Source organism: Staurois parvus, unplaced genomic scaffold (genome assembly GCF_062004578.1).
Source record: "Staurois parvus isolate SC_StPar_1 unplaced genomic scaffold, SC_StPar_1.0 ptg000476l, whole genome shotgun sequence".
NCBI lineage: Eukaryota > Metazoa > Chordata > Amphibia > Anura > Ranidae > Staurois > Staurois parvus.
Window position 1 is genome coordinate 5,485,846 of NW_028318272.1, and position 23,018 is coordinate 5,508,863.

Below are 23,018 nucleotides of genomic sequence, written 5' to 3' on the forward strand. Positions count from 1 at the left end.
TTTTTCAAGGTTTGGGGGGGTTCTAACACATTTTTGACTACTCGGTCACGGATATTTGGTGCTCTTTTATAAATAAACCTGGGTTGTTCTTTAACAATATTCTTCAAGGTTTTATCAAGTTGGAGTATATTCCAATGTTTATTTATAATTTTCTGAACATCTCTATATTGTCTACTATATGGTAATACTATAGATAATTCCTGTTCTCTAACCTTTGGTTTCTTCTTCCCCTCTAACAATGTTGTTCTGTCTATAAGTTCTATTTTACCTCTTTCATCCAATATCGTTTCTTTCTTATAACCCTTGTCTACAAATCTTTGAACAAGTATTTGACTTTGTTCTCTGTAATCTTCAATATTAGTACAATTGCGTCGCAACCTGTAAAATTGCCCCCTTGGTACATTTTTGATCCATGGTCTATAATGGCAGCTGCTGACCGGAATATATGAATTGCGATCAGTTTTTTTGAAATGATTTTTTGTTATTATCCCTTCATACGTGTTCACTAAAGTGAGATCTAGAAAATGTATTTCCTTCTCATTGATGTTCCAACTTAATACAATATTTTTAATGTTCAAATTTAGATTTTGGTAATAATCCATCAATGATAGTGTATCACCTTTCCACAATATTAGGATATCATCAATGAATCTGCCATATACAACTATATTGCTATTTATATTGGAGAATACCACTTCTTCCTCCCATTTTGCCATATACAGATTGGCAATACTGGGTGCAAAACGGGCGCCCATGGCAACTCCCCTTATCTGCAAGTAGTATTCTCCCCTATACCAAAAATAGTTATGGCTGAGACAAAATCTGATGCATTTAATCAGAAATTTAATTTGTTTCTTAGAGAGAGTAGAATATTTGTTCAAGGCCCAAGTTGCTGCCTCTATTGCTCCAACATGGTCAATTATAGTATACAGTGAAGAGACGTCTGCTGTACTTAGAATTAGACTATTCTTCTTTTCCACTGTTTGAACAATATTAATCACATGTGTAGTGTCTTTTATATACGCTTTTGTTTTCTCTACTAGGGGTTGAAGAAATTGATCTATATACTGTCCAATCCTAGATAGTAGCCCATCTATACCATTAACTATGGGTCTCATGGGGGGATCCTCTAAACTTTTATGTATTTTTGGTATTGAGTACAGAACTGGTATCTTGCTAACTGAGGGCACCAAATACTTTGCTTCCTTATCATCCAAAATGTTTCTTTGTTTTCCATATAGTGTTAGTTTACTTAATTCTGTTTTATATATCTTAGTGGGGTTGTTAATTAATTTGCAGTAAGTGTCAGTGTCCCCTAACATTTTACTCATGGACATTTCATAAGACTCTTTCGATAATAACACTATCCCCCCCCCCTTGTCTGCTGGTCTCACTACTATGTTGTTTCTATCTTGCAGAGACTTTATTCCTCTATTTATATCAGATTCCCCTTTAAACGTTTTGATCTTCAGTTCTTCTATATCTTTCATCACCATTTTCTTAAAATTATTTATATATAGGTGGTCTTGATTTTTGGGATTGAATAATGATTTATTTTTCAACGTGCTATGTTGTATATTCCCAATACTCTGATTATTGGTCTCAATAGGATTCTGTATGAAATATTTTTTTAAATTTAATTTTCTTATAAATTTTTGCACACTTACATAAGTTTCAAACTTGTTCAATTTATTAGTTGGCGCAAACTTCAAACCTCTATCCAATGTTTTAATCTCATCACTATTTAATGGTATACCACTTAAATTGTATATACCTTCCCCTAAGGGTCTCTTCTCCTTTTCTTGTTTCCTTTTTCTTCCTCCTCTTTTTCCCCTCTTTCTGATCTTTCTATATTGTGTGTGGGATTGTAATTACCCCCCACCATACAACCAAATGTACAATGTTCCAGTTCACAATAGTTACTCACCATTAGAACAACAACAACAGGACAACTCTATCCCCAACCCTTTTTTAGGATGGGATTACAGATTACAGGAAGAAAAAGGAAACAAGAAAAGGAGAAGAGACCCTTAGGGGAAGGTATATACAATTTAAGTGGTATACCATTAAATAGTGATGAGATTAAAACATTGGATAGAGGTTTGAAGTTTGCGCCAACTAATAAATTGAACAAGTTTGAAACTTATGTAAGTGTGCAAAAATTTATAAGAAAATTAAATTTAAAAAAATATTTCATACAGAATCCTATTGAGACCAATAATCAGAGTATTGGGAATATACAACATAGCACGTTGAAAAATAAATCATTATTCAATCCCAAAAATCAAGACCACCTATATATAAATAATTTTAAGAAAATGGTGATGAAAGATATAGAAGAACTGAAGATCAAAACGTTTAAAGGGGAATCTGATATAAATAGAGGAATAAAGTCTCTGCAAGATATAAACAACATAGTAGTGAGACCAGCAGACAAGGGGGGGGGGGAATAGTGTTATTATCGAAAGAGTCTTATGAAATGTCCATGAGTAAAATGTTAGGGGACACTGACACTTACTGCAAATTAATTAACAACCCCACTAAGATATATAAAACAGAATTAAGTAAACTAATACTATATGGAAAACAAAGAAACATTTTGGATGATAAGGAAGCAAAGTATTTGGTGCCCTCAGTTAGCAAGATACCAGTTCTGTACTCAATACCAAAAATACATAAAAGTTTAGAGGATCCCCCCATGAGACCCATAGTTAATGGTATAGATGGGCTACTATCTAGGATTGGACAGTATATAGATCAATTTCTTCAACCCCTAGTAGAGAAAACAAAAGCGTATATAAAAGACACTACACATGTGATTAATATTGTTCAAACAGTGGAAAAGAAGAATAATCTAATTCTAAGTACAGCAGACGTCTCTTCACTGTATACTATAATTGACCATGTTGGAGCAATAGAGGCAGCAACTTGGGCCTTGAACAAATATTCTACTCTCTCTAAGAAACAAATTAAATTTCTGATTAAATGCATCAGATTTTGTCTCAGCCATAACTATTTTTGGTATAGGGGAGAATACTACTTGCAGATAAGGGGAGTTGCCATGGGCGCCCGTTTTGCACCCAGTATTGCCAATCTGTATATGGCAAAATGGGAGGAAGAAGTGGTATTCTCCAATATAAATAGCAATATAGTTGTATATGGCAGATTCATTGATGATATCCTAATATTGTGGAAAGGTGATACACTATCATTGATGGATTATTACCAAAATCTAAATTTGAACATTAAAAATATTGTATTAAGTTGGAACATCAATGAGAAGGAAATACATTTTCTAGATCTCACTTTAGTGAACACGTATGAAGGGATAATAACAAAAAATCATTTCAAAAAAACTGATCGCAATTCATATATTCCGGTCAGCAGCTGCCATTATAGACCATGGATCAAAAATGTACCAAGGGGGCAATTTTACAGGTTGCGACGCAATTGTACTAATATTGAAGATTACAGAGAACAAAGTCAAATACTTGTTCAAAGATTTGTAGACAAGGGTTATAAGAAAGAAACGATATTGGATGAAAGAGGTAAAATAGAACTTATAGACAGAACAACATTGTTAGAGGGGAAGAAGAAACCAAAGGTTAGAGAACAGGAATTATCTATAGTATTACCATATAGTAGACAATATAGAGATGTTCAGAAAATTATAAATAAACATTGGAATATACTCCAACTTGATAAAACCTTGAAGAATATTGTTAAAGAACAACCCAGGTTTATTTATAAAAGAGCACCAAATATCCGTGACCGAGTAGTCAAAAATGTGTTAGAACCCCCCCAAACTCTGAAAAATACTTTAAGTTTCTTTAGTGGAACTGGGTTTTATAAATGTGGTCGGTGCTACAGTTGTAGAAAAACACATTCGAATCCAAGACATAGAGAGTCATTTACAAATCCAAGGAACGGAAAACAATATAAAATAGATCAATTCATTTCTTGTGACAGTACAGGTGTAGTATATGCCTTAAAATGTCCCTGCAATTATCTATATATAGGTCGTACAAAGAGAAGTCTGAAAGAACGCATGCAAGAACATGTACACAATATAGATATTGGATTTAAATACCATCATCTATCAGTACATTTCAAAACACACCATAATCAAGATATAGACAAAATAGAATTTTGGGGTATCACTAAACACTATCCACACTGGAGGGGGGATAATTTAGTATGTGAAATAAGTAAAAAAGAATCATTTTGGATTTATGAGTTGGGCAGTTTAGCGCCAGGAGGATTAAATAAAGATTTTGATTTATCATGTTTTATCAGTGATATTTAGATTGGGAAATATACGCTAGATTCACTATTATATATTTAGTCTTATATTGATATACAGAAGTTTGATAGGGTGTGTTGGAGGCATATCGGGGCAGGATCAGTACGTCACTCTGCTCTGATCAGCTTCCACTATGTATTCCCCATACACCTTATTAAACCAGTCTTCAATCAGTGCATAGTTCAGTATTATTGGAGGTCATCATAAGCACATTTATATATTAATATATAAGTTAGTGAATATTTTTCAATCATTATTTTTATTCTTATTTTTATTCTTATTTTTCATTTTTTATATATATATATTTTTTATTTATTACATTTTTTTATATTTTTTATATTTTTCATTTTATTTTAATAATTAATTGTCTTGTACCATGGATTAAATTATTGCATTTTTGTAAATTGTAATGTAATTTCATATGTTTTGTATTTTGCTTATATTTGCATATTTCATATAGGGATGTACTCATTTTGTTGGATAAGATTAGATATATCTGTGCTGACTGCGAGGTTGTGATGCTATGTACCCCTCCGGGATGATTACAGTGTTACTGAAATCATATGTAACTATGTAACTATGGATGATAGCGTCCTACTTATCTCCAGGAAAATGGCTGCCCCCATTAGATAGCCAAGAAAATGGCAGAGCCGTGCTTTATAAGCCGGCAATATACGAGTGACGGACCAATCAAATCCCCCTGATGAAGCCACGTGACCAGTGGCGTAACGCGTAGGGGTGGGACTGTTAACGTCACTCGGAGGGAGTCAGTCCGATTGCCGGACCACGAGTACACAGCTCTAGCAGTCAGCGGCAGTCGGGGATCATATTTGTACTACCACTATCCGCACACATGTGAGTGCCATACCTTAAAGCAAATAAAAGTCAAGCTTTTAAAACGATAAAGCACCATGTCGAGATCTTTTTTGTATGTGGAGAACCGCATGGAGATGATAATATAGAGGAATAGCACCCTCTGGAGAAGAGATTCATTCCACAGCATATGTCGTATACCATGGATATCTTGCAATAGGAGTTCTCAACAAGCAGGTTCCAAAGGAGGTGAACCGCAAGCTTATATAGCCTAATTGCAGGCTTCCTATGAGGTGAGCGCATATCTTCACTTGAGGGAGGATTCACAAGCAGTCACCGATTTAATATTATTGAAGATTTTCCAGCACAAAGTCACTTTTTGGGACATTTATTTTATATATATATAGTATATATATTATATATATTTTCTACATTTTATTTATATTATTTTTTTATATTTGTTTGTTTATCACTGTTCTATGCACATGGTTTATCTGAGTTGATTTAGAAGATTCAGAGTATAAGAATATTAGAATTTATTTATACACATCATTCCTAATAATTGCAAAAAATTTTTTTGGATAAAGGAATTTTTTGTTAATATGATTTAAGTAATTATATATGGATTGAAGGTTTGAGAGCGCAACACTAAATATATTTTCATTTACCAAAATCATCTGCTGATGGGGGATGCAAGAACCCAAAGAACTAGGTAACCCCACCAAACCACCATAATGCCATAATTGATCTATGCCAAACTATATGATCAGTTTCCCTCCAAAGTATTTTCCATGGGAATATATGTGATTTCCAGCAAAGACAGTACGGCCACATTATTTTTATTATTATTATACAGAATTTACATAGCACCAACAGTTTCCACAGAGCTTTACAATATAAGGGAGACAATACATTTACAATACAATTCAAGGGCCTTGTTCCTGAGAGCTTACAATCAAGTGCCCACAGTGCTTGGCATAAAGCACAGTTACTTCTAGTTTTATGAAACTTATTTATTGCTAGTGGATGTTTTAAAATGTTGCCTTGTGAAATAAGTTAACTGACTACAGATACTTCTTGTTTTTAGCTTGAGAGACAATAATATCACCGACAAGGGACTCTGCAGTCTTTTAGAGAATGCATTAGAGTGGCCACATTTCCAGAAGCTTGCGTAAGTACATATCACGACAATAATAATAAGTGCCATTATATACCAATTTGTACAATACACCTTGAAATTGTATTGAAATTGCATGGTAGCCAGTAAGCTTCTAACTTCGGCTTGTTCAATTAATCTTTGGCAATAAATCCTAGAAGCTGATTGGTTTCTATGCAGAAGTACACCTGATTTTGCACACTCCAGCTTTAGTAAATAACCCCCCTTAGTATTTGGTCCATAATCAAACAACTGGAGGATAACAAGGTAGACAAAACTGTTTTTTAAATGTGCAAGGAAAAATGTCTATGCAAAAGGAAAAAAAGTAGTGAACATTTGTACCTTTAACAGCTTTGGCATTACATATGTTGGGGATCTGGTGAATGAGCTGAAAACTTGGGTTTAATTTAGGGCTTCAGAAGTCATAATAATAGCATATACCATCTCCGATGTTCAATATCCAAACAGATTTAAGTCAACTTAACAGTCGTGCACAGGGTGATTTTTGCCAGTCACTGAAGGTATAAACAGATTAATCTGCCAGTGTAATTGCTCATTTATGTGCTATATGCAAGTGAAGAATATCTTATCTAAGAGCAGAGAATGGCAGGGGACCAAACAGAGGTTAACTTGTTGCCGACCGCAGATAGCCGAATGACGGCTGCACTGCGGCCGGCCAGTTCTGAGTGGACGTCATATGACGTCCCCCCAGAACGCGCTCTCCTGCGCGCCCCAGGGGGCGCGCACCCGGCGATCTCCGTGATCGCTGTGTCCTACGGACACAGCTGATCACATGATGTGGTAAAAGGCCAATCACAGCGGCATTTTACCACCTGATCAGCGGTGTCCAATGACACGCTGATCAGAGGGAAATGCAAGTGCCGGTTCTCGGCTGCACTTTCCTCACGCTGTCAGATCGTGAGGAAAGTACTGCCGAGAACCGGCAGTTGTCAGAGCGGGGATCGGCACCGATCATCAGGGCACTGATGATCAGTGCCCTGATGATCGGTGCCCAGCAGTGCCACCCGCAAGTTCCGCCCACCTGTGCCCTGCAGTGCGCCCACTAGCTCCGCCCACCTGTGCCCAGCAGATCACCCACCTGTGCCCAGCAGTGCACCCACTAGCTCCGCCCACCTGTGCCCAGCAGATCACCCACCTGTGCCCTGCAGTGCGCCCACTAGCTCCGCCCACCTGTGCCCAGCAGATCACCCACCTGTGCCCTGCAGTGCGCCCACTAGCTCCGCCCACCTGTGCCCAGCAGTGCACCCACCTGTGCCACTCTGAAATTTCACACACCTGTGCCCAGAAGTGCCACCCACCTGTGCCCACCAGTGCCACCCACCTGTGCCCACCAGTGCCACCCACCTGTGCCCACCCACCAGTGCTGCCCACCAGTGCCACCCACCAGTGCAGCCCAGCAGTGCTGCCAGTCAGTGCCACCAGTCAGTGCCCAGCGGTTGTGCCAGTCAGTGCCGCCAGTCAGTGCCCAGCAGTGATGCCAGTCAGTGCCGTCTATCAGTACCCATCATCAGTGTCACCTATCAGTGCCGCCTATCAGTGCTGCATATTAGTGCCGCCTATCTGTGACACCTCATTAGTGCTGTCTATCAGTGCCGCCTATCCGTGCCACCTCATTAGTACTGCCTATCAGTGCCCTTTAGTGCTGCCTATCAGTGCCCATCAGTGCCGCCTATCAGTGCCCATCAGTGCTGCCTCATCAACGCACATCAGCGAAGGAGAAAAATTACCTGTTTGAAAAATTGTATAATAGAAACAAAGAAACTTTTTTCTTTTTTTTCAAATTTTTGGCAATTTTTTATTTATAGCGCAAAAAGTAAAGCACCCAGTGGCGATTAAATACCACCAAAAGAAAGCTCTATTTGTGAGGTAAAAATGATCAAAATTTCATATGGGTACAATGTTGCATGACCGCGCAATTGTCAATCAAAGTGCGGCAGCGCTGAAAGCTGAACATTGGCCTGGTAAATAAGGGGGTATAAGTGCCTGGTAGGCAAGTGGTTAAACTGGCCATACGTGGATTGAAATTTGGCCAATTCAGCAGGGGCCTGCCGATATTCCATCCATGTATGGGCAAGCTGATTGTACCCAAATCTATCCATCGATCGACTGGGGGTTTTTGTAATCAATTACTGCTGGTGGCTAGAGACTCTATCAGTATTCTTTGTGTTCTTCTGGCTGGGAAGGCTACCCAAGCCCCCCCAGTGGGCTGAACACAATAGCGCTGTGAGAGGCATTCCCCATCAACACTGAATGTGTTGATGGGGGAATCAAGTGATTTTCTTTCCTTCCACCCTTAGTGGAAGGAAAGAAAATTGAGTCATCTATGGGCTTCTTAAGGCTGGTCACATATAGCCTCTCTCACACCAAAAAAGGATCTGCCTTGTTTATTCGTCATTCAGGTCTTCCAGCATATTGGAAAATGCCTGCACATAATATACATAATTTCTGACCCTTAGTTGTGTTGATTTGTTATTGAACCTTGCAGCCATGCTATTACAAGTGATGCTTAAAATTGCACCTATTACAAGTGATTGCTTAAAATAGTTTGCACCTTTAATCCAATGTTGATGTTCTGAACATATTTACATACGAATTATACAATGTGGTGCTGATTTACTAACCCCAAACAGGCTGTTCACTTTGCAAGTGAAAATGCACTTGGCAAAGAAATTTACACTAGAGCTTAGTGAATAAGGTCAAGCTCTGCTGACTTCTATTATTCAATCATGTGCAAACAAAAACCCTCTTTTTTTACATTTTCCTTGCATGTGAAAGTGAACTGCCTATTTGCCCTCAGTAAATCAAACCCTATATGTTTGTTTTTGGAGTCCAATATATATTTTGGTGGTCAAAGGGTAAGGCTGTGAACATTTAAAGAAGAGCAATGGAGACATGTAAAAAAAAAAGTTGATCTGCGCTTACAGTTTTCTCTTAAGTGTACCTGCCAAGTACCAAACATACCTCTTGAGCCTGCAATTGAAGTCCACCTAATGCAGTTTCCTGTGATGGTGAAGTAGCAATTCTGTACTCCTGTACTCCTGAATTTAGAGCAGAGTTGCAACTCTCATGTAGGTTGTGCCTGCTTGCACTGCATTTGTGACCTGCAGTGTCCGGAGGTGGGGCATGTGTAAAGGAGGATTTGGCTCCACCAGGGAAGGAAGTTGCTGGTTTATTTTATGAGACTTCTGCATCACATAGTTACTGGATCTGTTACATGTTTAGAACCCAAAATACAGGTGAGTGGAGAATCAGTAAGTGGAAAGCTGAAAACAAAGTTAACCACTTGCCCTCCAGAGGATTTATCCCCCTTCCTGACCAGGCCATTTTTTTGTGTTACGGCACTGCATTACTTTAACTGACAATTATGTGGTCATGCAACCCTGCACCAAAATGAAATTTGTGTCCTTTTTCCCAATGAATAGAGCTTTCTTTTGGTGGTATTTGATTGCCTACGTTTTAAATTTTTTGCGCTATAAAAAAAAGCGACAATTTTGAGAAAAAAACATTTTTTACTTTTTGCTATTAACCACTTGCCTACAGGGCACTTATACCCCCTTCCTGCCCAGGCAAATTTTTCAGCTTTCAGTGCTCTCTCACTTTGAATAACAATTGCGCAGTCATGCAACACTGTATGAAATGTTTATCATTTTTTGAGACAGATAGAGCTTTCTTTTGGTGGTATTTAATCATCTCTAGGTTTTTTTATTTTTTGCTAAACAAACCAAAAACAACTGAAGTTTGAAAAAAAAATTTCTTTCTTAGTTTTTGTAAATAACTGATTTTTGTCCTTCATTGATGTGCGCTAATGAGGCTGTAATGATGGGCACTGATAGGCGGCACTGATGAGGAGGCACTGGTAGGTGGCACTGATGGGCATTGACAGGCATCACTGATGGGCAGTGAAAGAAAGCACTCATATATGGCACTGATAGGTGGCACTGACTGGCACTGTTAGATGGCACTGATAGGCAGCACTGATGGGCACTGATAGGCGGCACTGATGCGCACTGATAGGTGGCACTGACTGGCACTGATAGGCGACACTGACTGGCACTGATATGTGGCACTGATTGGCAGCACTGATAAATGGCACTGACTGGCATTGATATGTGGCACTGAATGGCACTGACAAGTGGCACTGAAAGGCAGCTCAGATGGGTACTGATATGTGGCATTGATGTGGCACTGATGGGCATCGGCAGGTGGCATTGATGAGCACTGACAGCTGGCATTGATGGACATTGACAGGTGGCACTGATGGGGCTACACTGATCATCAGGGCACACTGATTATCAGTGCCCAGATGATCAGTGTAGATGTCCCCTTTGAGGAATGCCGATTATCAGCTCTCCTATCCTCTTGAGCTGTCAGCGTAACAACTCGTGAGAAGAGAAATGCAGATAACCGGTATTTCCTTAATTACATGCGATCAGCTGTGATTGGACACAGCTGATCACATGACCGAGCCGACATCTTCGGCTCTTTCCTTTGATCAGTAATCCGCTGTCTCCGAGGGACACAGTGCACCACCGATTGCCGCGCTGCGTGGTTAGAGTGGGAGGACGTCATATGATGTCCTCCCAGAACTAGAGAACTGCCTTGTGCCAATCATTTCCTTATATGGTTGGCGGGAGGCTGTTAAACATGTCCAGTAAAAAATTTTTAAAAATCTAATTTTGGCATAAATTTAGGCCAAAATGTATTCTGCTACATTTCTTTGCTAAAACAAAAATTCCAATACCTGTGAATTATTTGGTTTATGTGAACGTTATAGCATTTACAAATGGCAGTATAAATACTAGAATTTTTTCTTTTTAAAATTTTTACTAGTAATGGCGGTGAACAACGACTTATAGCGGGACTGTGGTGGGCATTCTGACACTGGGGGGAACTGATTGGTGTCACTGACATCCCCAATGACACCAAAACAGTGATCAGTGCTAATAAAAATCACTGACACTGTACTAATGGCACTGGGCAGGAAGGGATTAACATCTGGGGCGATCAAAGGGTCAACTGTGTGCTGTGTGCCAATTTACACTGTGTCCTGTGCTAGTGCTGCACTGTAAGAACACTGCTTTGCATGGCTGTGCTATGCACAGCCATGCAAAGCAGTGTGCAGGAGCTGACAGGGGAGAGAACCGCAATGTTTACAAACAGTTCTTCCCCATGTCGGAGATGCTCAGCAATCTCCGAGTGCCGGCGGGTAATTACCAGCCGGGACCCGGTGATTGACAGATGAGGCGCAGGTAGGGCACATGTGCGCCTTGTGTGTGCCCCCTACCCAGAACTGCAAAATCACATATATATACAGTTGTGTTCAAAATAATAGCAGTGTGTTGAAAAAAGTGAATAAAGCTCAAAATCCTTTTAATAGCTTTTATTTCTATACACACAAATGCATTGGGAACACTACACATTCTATTCCAAATCAAAACATGAAGAAAAATAGATCAAATTTGTGTTGTTCCTCTAAAAAAATTTGAAGAAAAGTGAATATTAGACTGTTCAAAAAAATAGCAGTGTTTGTATTTTTCTTTACAAACTCAAACATTCACTATATAAACTGAAAAATGTTTGAAGATTTTGCTTTCCTTTGAATCACTTAATTAATATTTAGTTGTATAAGCACTGTTTCTGAGAACTGCTGTACATCTGTGTTGCATGGAGTCAACCAACTTCTGGCACCTGTGAACAGGTATTCCAGCCCAGGAGGATTGGACTACATTCCACAGTTCTTCTATATTTCTTGGTTTTGCCTCAGAAACTGCATTTTTGATGTCACCCCACAAGTTTTCTATTAGATTAAGATCCGGGGATTGAGCTGGCCACTCCATAACGTCAATCTTGTTGGTCTGGAACCAAGATGTTGCACGTTTACTGGTGTGTTTGGGGTCGTTGTCTTGTTGGAACACCCATTTCAAGGACATTTCCTCTTCAGCATAAGGCAGCATGACCTCTTCAAGTATTCTGATGTATTCAAACTGATCCATGATCCCTGGTATGCGATAAATAGGCCCAACACCGTAGTATGAGAAACATCCCCATATCATGATGCTTGCGCAACCATGCTTCACTGTCTTCACAGTGTACTGTGCCTTGAATTCAGTGTTTGGGGGTCGTCTGACAAACTGTCTCCGGCCACTAGACCCAAAAAGAACAATCTTACTTTCATCAGTCCACAAAATGTTGCTCCATTTCTCTTTAGGCCAGTCAATGTGCTCTTTGGCAAATTGTAACCTCTTCAGCACATGTCTTTTTTTCAACAGTGGGACTTTGCGGGGGCTTCTTGCAGATAGCTTGGCTTCACATAGGCATCTTCTAATTGTAACAGTACTCACAGGTATCTTTAGACCATCTTTGATCTTCCTGGAGCTGATTGTTGGCTGAGTCCTTGCCATTTTGGGTATTCTTTTATCCATTCGAATGGTAGTTTTTCGCTTTCTTCCACGTCTTTCAGGTTTTGGTTGCCATCTTAAAGCATTTGCGATCATTTTAGCTGAGCAGCCTATCATTTTCTGAACTTCTTTATATGTTTTCCCCTCTCCAATCAACTTTTTAATCAAGGTACGCTGTTCTTCTGAACAATGTCTGGAACAACCCATTTTCCTCAGAATTTCAGAGAGAAATGCACTGTAACCAGCATGTACAACATTTGCTGCCTTCCTTCCTTAATCACCTCCCGCCTGCCATATAGTAATATGACGGGCGCAAGGTGGCTTTCTCGTTCTGGGAGGACGTCATATGACGTCCTCCCATTCTCACTGCGCATGCGTGGCTCAGGGAGCGCGCAGCGCGGCGATCGACGGTGCGCTGTGTCCCTCGGACACAGCAGATCACTGATCACGGAAAGAGCCGAAGATGTTGGCTCGGTCATGTGATCAGCTGTGTCCAATCACAGCTGATCACATGTAAACAGGGAAATGCCAGTTATCGGCATTTCTCTCCTCTCGAGCTGTCACGCTGACAGCTTGAGAGGAGAGCCGGTAATCGGCTTTCCGGGGAGGGGACATGTACAATGATCATCAGGGCACTGATGATCAGTGTGCCCTGATGATCAGTGTGGCCCCAGCAGTGCCACCTGTCAGTGTCCATCAGTGCCTTATGTCAGTGCATCGTGCCTCGTGCCAGTGCCCATCAGTGCCACATCAATGCCACATATCAGTGCACACCAATGCCACATATCAGTGCCCATCTGAGCTGCCTTTCAGTGTCACTCATCAGTGCCAGTCAGTGCCACCTATCAATGCCAATCAGTGCCACCTATCAGTGCCAGTCAGTGCTGCCTATCAGTGCACATCAGTGCCGTCTATCAGTGCCTGTCAGAGCCGCCTAACAGTGCCAGTCGGTGCTGCCTATCAGTGCCAGTCAGTGCCGCCTATTAGTGTCAGTCAGTGCTGCCTATCAGTGCTGCCTATCAGTGCCATATATCAGTGCCATGTATCAGTGCTGCCTTTCAGTGCCCATCAGTGATGCCTGTCAATGCCCATCAGTGCCACCTACCAGTGCCTCCTCATCAGTGCCCATCAGTGCCACCTATCAGTGTCCATCAGTGCAGCCTATCAGTTGCCATCAGTGCAGCCTCATTAGCGCACATCAGTGAAGGCGAAAAATCACTTATTTACAACATTTTATAACAAAAACTAAGAAAAAACATTTTTTTTTCAAAATTTTCAGTGGCTTTTGGTTTGTTTAAGAAAAAATAAAAAACCCAGAGGTGATTAAATACCACCAAAATAAAGCTCTATCTGTCACAAAAAAAATGATAAAAATTTCATATGGGTACAGTGTTGTATGACTGCGCAATTGTCATTCAAAGTGTGACAGCGCTGAAAGCTGGAAATTGGCCTGGGCAGAAAGGGGGTATAAGTGCCCTGTAGGCTAGTGGTTAAATAAGGGCAATAATTGGCACCTGTTTTTCAAAGAATGAATGACCTCACTAATAGAACTCCTCACTGCTATTATTTTGAACATGCCCCTTTCAATTAGTGATTTCTACCAAAAACAGTGATGTCTGACTGCTATTATTTTGAACACAACTGTATATATATATATACAGTATATATATATAAATATATGTGTGATTTTGCGCACCCATGCCGCCCTGTAGCAGTACTTCTGTTATAGGGTGGATGGGAAGTGGTTAAAGAAGGGCCTTTGGTGGTACATTACCTTTTTTGTTTTTTGTTTTTGTTTTGAAATGGTTAAATCCTTTGTTTTTTAATGCTGTATGTGCCCTATTGGAGAAATGAGATGTCCTTTTAACCTCTTGGCGCCAGCCGAACACAAATGTGCAGCCTCCCGCCGTCTGTGCCTAGACACCGAGCGGCTGCACATTTGTGTTTTATTAAAAAAACATATGTGCTGAGAGCGCGCGCGCCCTGAGCTCTCCCAGCACACATATCTGGTACTCACGGAAAGGTCCCGATCTCCTCTTTCGATTGGGACCTTTCCCAATCATGTGACCGCTATGATGGCGTGTCACGACGGTCACATGACCCTCAACCCTGCCCCGCCTCCCAACTTCTGAAACCCTTAAAGGGCCGGGAGACGCCAGCGCCAAGGGGTTAAGATCCAATCTTTGGAAAATGTCCCCATTAGGTCTCTTACAGATGGGCAAATAGGTTGCTGTGCTCAGATGAGGCTAAATTGTTTGGCTCCAGCATCAGTCAGGGGCACTATTCACATGCTACAGCTTGTATGAATGGTCAGAGACCCTTATTGCATGTAACTGCTCATATTTTTAGGCCTCATTCACACCATATGTGCAGAAAAACTGATGGAAACTGACACACAGATTTCACTTGCAGAGTTTACATCAGTTTTCATGGGCGCTCCAATGAGTTTTATACACGTTAGCGGTTCCTGCACAAAAAAATCTGCACATGATACCAGTGATGTGGTGTGAACAGGACACATAGAGAACAATTGATTTCATTGTACCCTTGCTGTACGCATGCAGAAAAATCAACATCTCTGTAACCTTTGGTGTGAACGAGCCCTTAACAATGACAGTTATTTTCAGCTCAGTACTGTAAAGATTGAGGGCTTGTTCACACCATCTGCAGAGACCTGCGGTTTTCTGCAGCAGAAAACTGCAGGTCTCTGCACGACACACAGAAAACAATGGTTTCCTATGTGTCTCGTTCACACCAAAACGGAGGTGTGATTTCTGGTGCAGAGCTGTGAGGGATTATGCAGTATGTCTGCAGTTTACCTCACAGCTCCCCACTGGATCACAGGCAAAACGGACAGCACCGCTCTGCATGCCTCCCATGTGACAGGAAGTGGGAGGGGAAGCAGACTGATGCTCTGTGACTGTACTGCCCGCCTACCTTCCCTCCTGTCAGATGCCGACTAGGATCATGCTGTGGTTAGGGTCACTGATGGTGGAGGGGGGATGTTGCTGACACTGATGGCAGGGACAGATGAGGGGGGCACTAATGGTGGGGGACAGATGAGCAGGACATTGATGACTGAGAACAAATAAGGGGGCACTAATGGTGGGGGACACTGACGGTGGTGGTCAGATGAGGGGGAACTAATGGTGGGGGATGCTGATAGTGGGGGTAAGATGAGGGGCACTAATGGTGGGGGACACTGATGGTGGGGGTCAGATGAGGGGACACTAATGTGTAGGACAGATGAGGGGACACTACTGGTGGGGGATAGATGAGTGGGACACTAATGGCGGACAAATATGGTGGCACTAACAGTGGGGTACACTGATGGTAGGGGGCAGATGAGCAGTCACTAATGGCGGAGGAGACTGATGGTGGGGGAGACTGAAGGTGGGGGACAGATGAGGGGTCACTTATGATGGGGGACAGATAAGGGGGGCATTAATGGTGGTGGACAATAATGGTGGGGAATAGATGAGGGGAACACTGATGGCGGAGGACAGACAAAGGGGACACTAATCGTGGTGGACAAAGATGGTCGGAAACAGATGAGATAGACACTGAGGGTTGGGGACACTGCTGGCAGGGGACAGATAAGGAAGCACTGATGGCGAGGGATAGATGAGGAGGACACTGATGGTGGAGGTCCCCAATGAGGATTCACCACTCTGTACAATGGCGGGTGAGTATAACATGTTTGTAATTTTAATTTTTTCCTTTAGAAACACTGTAACTTCATTATTATGAGGAACTTAAGATGTGTCCTATTTGGGCATCAGTAACAAGATGTGGACTGCAATAAAATATATTTGAGGGTTATAACTGTCATGTACAAGCCAGTTGTTTAGCTTTACCAAATGCTGTGTTTAATCATTCTAGATTGTTCAACAATGGATTGACAGACAATTCTATGAATTCTATTGCAAATCTCTTGAAAAAGAAGCAAGATTTTTTGTCCTTAAGGTAAGGTAAATACTGTATGTTGTATCTATGAAAGAAATTATTACTATACAGGATTTATATAGCGCCAACAGTTTGTGAAGCGCTTTACAATATAAGGCAGACAGTACGATTACAATACATTTCAGTATAGAAGAAATAGGAGGGCCCTGCTCGTGGAGCTTACAATCTAAAGGAAGGGGGAGGTGATACAAAAGGTGATAGCTGCGGGGGATGATCTGTTGGAGGTGATTCAAGTACAGTTCTTAGGTGGAGGTGAGATAAGCTTCCATGAATAAGTGAGTTTTCAAAGATCGCCTAAAGGCAGACAGGGTGGGGACTGACCGGACATACTGTGGTAGGGAGTTCCAGAGAATGAGAGAGGCTCTGGAGAAGTCCTGGAGACCGGCATAGGAGGAGGTGATGAGAGAGCAAGAGAAGAAGATATCTTGGGAAGAGCGGAGTGGGCGATTCGGGCGATATCTGAAGATGAGGTGGCGATGTAGCTAGGGGCAGTGTTGTGGATGGCTTTGTAAGCTGTGGTTAGTATTTTGAAACTTATACGTTGGGTTAGTGGAAGCCAGTGAAAGGATTGGCAGAGAGGGACAGCAGTCGCCGATCGGTTGGTAAGGTGTATGAGTCTAGTAGCAGCATTCATAATAGACTGAAGGGGGGATAGCCTGTGTAACTGTAGACCAGTGAGGAGGGAGTTGCAGTAATCAAGGCGGGATAAAACCAAGGCGTGGATAAGTTGTTTTGTGGTGTCATTGGTCAGGAAGGGGCAGATTTTGGAAATGTTCTGGAGGTTGAGGCAGCAGGATTTAGCCAGTGATTGGACATGGGGCCCAAAGGAGAGTTCAGAGTCTAGGATTAAGCCTAGCACCCTGGCATGAGGGGAAGGACTAATGGTTGTGCTGTTGATCTTAATGGTAAAGTCGTGAGTGGAGGATCTGGGGGAGGAAATATTACAAGCTCGGTTTTGGAAACTTTGAGTTTAAAGTATTGGTGTGACATGCATTCTGATATGTCACTTAGTAGATTTGTGATACGTGAGGAGATTGAGGGGGTGAGCTGGGGAGTGGTGAGATAGATCTGGGTGTCATCAGCATAGAGGTGGTATTGCGAGCCATGGGAGGTTATCAGTTGGCCCAGGAAGAGGTGTAGAGAGAAAAAAGGAGAGGCCCAAGGACAGAACCTTGGGGTATCCCAACAGAAAGAGGAAGAGGAGCGGAGGAGGAGTAGTTGTATGTGACACTGAAAGTGCGCTGAGAAAGGTAAGAGGAGAACCAGGAGAGAGCGAAGTCATGGAGGCTGATGGAGTGGAGTTTACTGAGGAGGAGCGGGTGTCAAAGGCAGCGGAAAGGTCAAGGAATATGAGTATGGAGTAATGGCCATTACTTTTAGCAGTTAGTAGGTCGTTAGTGAGTTTTAGTAGGGCATTTTCAGTGGAATGTTGTGAGCGGAAGCCAGACTGTCGGGGATCAAGAAGGTTGTTGTTGGTGACATAGCCGCTTATACGGTTGTGAACAAGGTGCTCGAGAAGCTTGGAGGCAAACGGGAGCAGGGAGATTGGTCTTAAGTTATTCAAACAGGTGGAGTCCAGCGAGGGTTTTTTGAGTATGGGGGTAACTAGTGCATGTTTGATCTGGGAGGGAAATGTGCCCATGGAGAGTGAGAGATTGAAGATGTGGGTTAGAGATGTGGGTTAGGATAGAGCAGGAAGGAGGCTGCAACAGTCGAGAGGGGACAGGATCCAGGGGGCAGGTGGTGAAGTGGGCCTTGGAAAGGAGTTCGGTAACTTCCTCGTTGGTAACAGGGTCGAAGGAGGAGAGTATTGAGTGTGGTGTTGGGCCTGGTATGTTGGTTGGAGGACGAAGCCTGACACTGGAGATCTCATCATGAATTGTATCGATCTTCTTCTTGAAGTGACTGGCAATCTCCTGTGTAGTAAGTACGTTGGTGGGTGGAGGCAGTGGGGGGTGGAGTAAGGAATTAAGGGTAGAAATCTGAACACATATGGCACACTAGACCAGTTCAAGTGCTTTTATTACCACTTCCTGTCTAGAGGACACAACAGAAAGATAGGGGAATTCTCCAAAGCTGGGATACAGTTAGCACTAAAACCTGTCCTATGATCTAAGCCTTTCCTATTATCAAGAACAAAATAAAACTGAATGAATACTAACTCATACATAATAATGGAGATTATTCTTTCATTTTCCATAAAATACGTATTTCTTTTACATATAGTGTGATTACAACATTGGCCAGAAATACATTTTTGTCAACTTGTATTCAAAAATAAATTGCAAGCTGAAATCTTTTTTTAGATTGGGGAACAACTGTATAACTGAGGTTGGTGGACAAATATTAGCAGAAGGACTAAGGGAAAATCAGTCACTAAAATATCTGGGGTAAGTAAGAGAAAATAATTAAAAGTTTGAATCTATTATATTATAAAAGCAACTATATAACTTGGTAATGCTGAATTGTCTTACTTCAGACTCTGGGGAAATCGAGTGGGTGATACTGGAGCAAAGGCTATTGCGGATTCATTACAAAATAGCAAGAGCTTGATATGGATTAGGTAAGAAAAGGAGACTTATTTTATAGTACTTGCATTAAAAAGTATATATAAGTATATATTTCACATTTTAATTCCCTCAATTCTATTTTTTCCCATATGGAGGGAAGGAATTGCAATCTTTCACACTGAAATTTGATTAATTCTATTTTTTTTCAAAAGGAGCTAAATAGAAGTCTTATCTAAAAAATTAACTAATCTTACTGTAGGATGCATTGCCATTGCCTTTCCCTTGAATTAAATACAGGCTTAATTATTTTTTCAACAGTTATATAGTCTAGTTGAAAAAAGACACAAAGTCCATCCAATTCAACCCACTGTATTTGTAATTTGTTTTGTTAGCGGTAGCAAAATATGAAAAGCCCTTGTGATAAAAACTATAAATAAAATTAGCAAATACAGTAAAGAAATACATCATGCTCTACATCATGCTGTATGAAATGCACTATGACTTGTGGATTTAACCTTGCTGAAGCATAACTTCCCTTGCGTATGTACAAGTTTATTACAATACTGCCTTAGTAGTACTCTGCTACCAGAGGGGAATTTGACCTAGCATAGGCCCCCTAGCACTTTAAGCTATTCTGGTTGTCTTTGATCCCCAACAACCCTGCAGATGGATTCTAAAGTCTATAGGTTACAATTACTGTTGAAGTAACATCTTGCATATGAATATATCCATTTGACTGTGAAAAGAAACTTTGCTTTGCAGCTATTATCTTTTACCGTGATTGGCTGCCACCTGTGCAATAAGTCCATCTGTGAAATTTTTTTGCTACTAAATATTCCACGGTTAACCGTTAGTGATATTATAACAAAGCGAAAGCAGCTGGGAACAACAGCAACTCAGCCACAAAGTGGTAGGCTGCGTAAAATGACAGAGTGGGGTCAGCGCATGCTGAAGCGCACAGTGAGCAGAAGTCACCAACTGCCTGTAGAGTCAATAGCTGAAGATCTCCAAACTTCATGTGGCCTTCAGATTAGCACAACAGTGTGTAGAGAGCATCATAGAATGGGTTTCCATGACTGAGCAGCTACATCCAAGCCTTACATCACCAAGTGCAATGCAAAGCGTTGGATGTAGTGGTGCAAAGCACGCCGCCACAGGACTCTAGAGCAGTGGAGATGTGTTCTCTGGAGTGAGGAATCACTGTTCTCTGTCTGGCAATGCGATGGACGTGTCTGGGTTTGGCAGTTACCAGGAGATCGGTACTTGCCAGACTGCATTGTGCCAAGTGTAAAGTTTGATGGAGGGGGGATTATGGTGTGGAGTTGCTTTTCAGGGGTTGGACTTGGCCCCTTAGTTCCAGTGAAGGAAACTCTTAAGACATCAGCATACCAAGACATTTTGGAAAATTTCATGCTCCCAACTTTGCGGGAAGAGTGTGGGGATGGCCACTTTCTGTTCCAACATGACTGTACACCAGTGTACAAATCAGGGTCCATAAAGATATGGACAAGGGAGTTTGGGGTGGTGGAACTTGACTGGCCTGCATAGAGTACTGACCTCAACCCGATAGAACACCTCTGGGATACTTTAGAAGAGATACTGCGAGCCAGGTCTTCTCGTCTGCCATCAGTGCCTGACCTGACAAATGTGCTTCTGGAAGAATGGTCAAACATTCCCATACACACACTCCTAAACCTTGTGAACAGCCTTCCCAGAAGAGTTGAATCTGCTATAGCTGCAAAGGGTGGGCCAACTTAATATTGAACTATGAATAAGACTGGGATGCCATTAAAGTTCATGTGTGTTTGAAGGCAGGTATCCCAATACTTTCAGCAATACAGTGTATATGCACTGAAAAACAACCCCACACCATTGTTATGCACTTGGGGGCTAAGAGCATGCATGCATCATACATTCTGGGGGGGGGGGGGTACAACTGGGGGAATCAATGGTAGAGAAGGATCTGGGAGTTCTGGTAGATCACAAGCTTAATAATGGCATGCAATGCCAAGCTGCGGTTTCTAAAGCGAGCAAAATCCTCTCTTACAGTGGGGCAAAAAAGTATTTAGTCAGCCACCAATTGTGCAAGTTCTCCCACTTAAAAAGATGAGAGAGGCCTGTAATTGGCATCATAGGTAGACCTCAACTATGAGAGACAAAATGAGAAAAAAAATCCAGACAATCACATTGGCTGATTTGGAAAGAATTTATTTGAAAATTATGGTGGAAAATAAGTATTTGGTCAATATCAAAAGTTCATCTCAATACTTTGTTATATATCCTTTGTTGGCAATGACAGAGGTCAAACGTTTCCTGTCAGTCTTCACAAGGTTGGCACACACTGTTGCTGGTATGTTGGCCCATTCCTCCATACAGATCTCCTCTAGAGCAGTGATGTTTTGGGGCTGTCGCTGGGCAACACGGACTTTCAACTCCCTCCAAAGGTTTTCTATGGGGTTGAGATCTGGAGACTGGCTAGGCCACTCCAGGACCTTGAAATGCTTCTTACGAAGCCACTCCTTCATTGCCCGGGCGGTATGTTTGGGATCATTGTCATGTTGGAAGACCCAGCCAGGTTTCATCTTCAATGCCCTTGCTGATGGAAGGAGGTTTGCACTCAAAATCTCAGGATACATGGCCCCATTCATTCTGTCCTGTACATGGATCAGTCGTCCTGGTCCCTTTGCGGAGAAACAGCCCCAAAGCATGATGTTGCTACCCCCATGCTTCACAGTAGGTATGGTGTTCTTTGGATGCAACTCAGAATTCTCTCTCCTCCAAACACGACGAGTTGTGTTTCTACCAAACAGTTCTATTTTGGTTTCATCTGACCATATGACATTCTCCCAATCCTCTTCTGGATCATCCAAATGCTCTCTAGCAAACTTCAGACGGGCCCGGACATGTACTGGCTTAAGCAGGTGGACACGTCTGGCACTACAGGATCTGAGTCCCTGGCGGCGTAGTGTGTTACTGATGGTAGCCTTTGTTACGTTAGTCCCAGCTCTCTGCAGGTCATTCACTAGGTCACCCCGTGTGGTTCTGGGATTTTTGCTCACCGTTCTTGTGATCATTTTGACACCACGGGTGAGATCTTGCGTGGAGCCCCAGATCGAAGGAGATTATCAGTGGTCTTGTATGTCTTCCATTTTCTAATTATTGCTCCCATAGTTGATTTGTTCACACCAAGATGCTTGCCTATTGCAGAATCAGTCTTCCCAGCCTGGTGCAGGTCTACAATTTTGTTTCTGGTGTCCTTCGACAGCTCTTTGGTCTTCACCATAGTGGAGTTTGGAGTGTGACTGTTTGAGGTTGTGGACAGGTGTTTTTTATACTGATAACAAGTTCAAACAGGTGCCATTGATACAGGTAATGAGTGCAGGACAGAGGAGCCTCTTAAAGAAGAAGGTACAGGTCTGTGAGAGCCAGAAATCTTGCTTGTTTGTAGGTGACCAAATACTTATTTTCCACCATAATTTGCAAATAAACTCTTTCCAAATCAGCCAATGTGATTGTCTGGATTTTTTTTCTCATTTTGTCTCTCATAGTTGAGGTCTACCTATGATGCCAATTACAGGCCTCTCTCATCTTTTTAAGTGGGAGAACTTGCACAATTGGTGGCTGACTAAATACCTTTTTGCCCCACTGTATATTAAAAGAGGTATAGACTCCAGAGAGAGATATCATATTACCCCTGTACAAATCATTAGTAAGACCTCATCTGGAATATGCAGTTGAGTTTTGGGAACCAATTCACAAAAAGAATATTGGGGAACTGGAGAAAGTACAGAGAAGAGCAACCAAACTGATAAGAGGCATGGAAGAGCTCAGCTATGAGGAAAGATTAGAGG

The 23,018-nt window shown here is 41.7% G+C and overlaps 1 protein-coding gene across 1 annotated transcript in view; it reads left to right on the forward strand.

Moving 5' to 3' along the window:
• Nucleotides 1–23,018, forward strand: part of NOD2 (nucleotide binding oligomerization domain containing 2) — a 110,636-nt gene that overhangs the window by 58,142 nt on the left and 29,476 nt on the right. The window contains exons 5-8 of the mRNA XM_089689491.1: nt 6,204–6,287; nt 16,574–16,657; nt 18,964–19,047; nt 19,137–19,220. Coding sequence (XP_089545617.1) covers nt 6,204–6,287; nt 16,574–16,657; nt 18,964–19,047; nt 19,137–19,220 — 336 coding nt within the window. The remainder of the gene's footprint in view (nt 1–6,203; nt 6,288–16,573; nt 16,658–18,963; nt 19,048–19,136; nt 19,221–23,018) is intronic.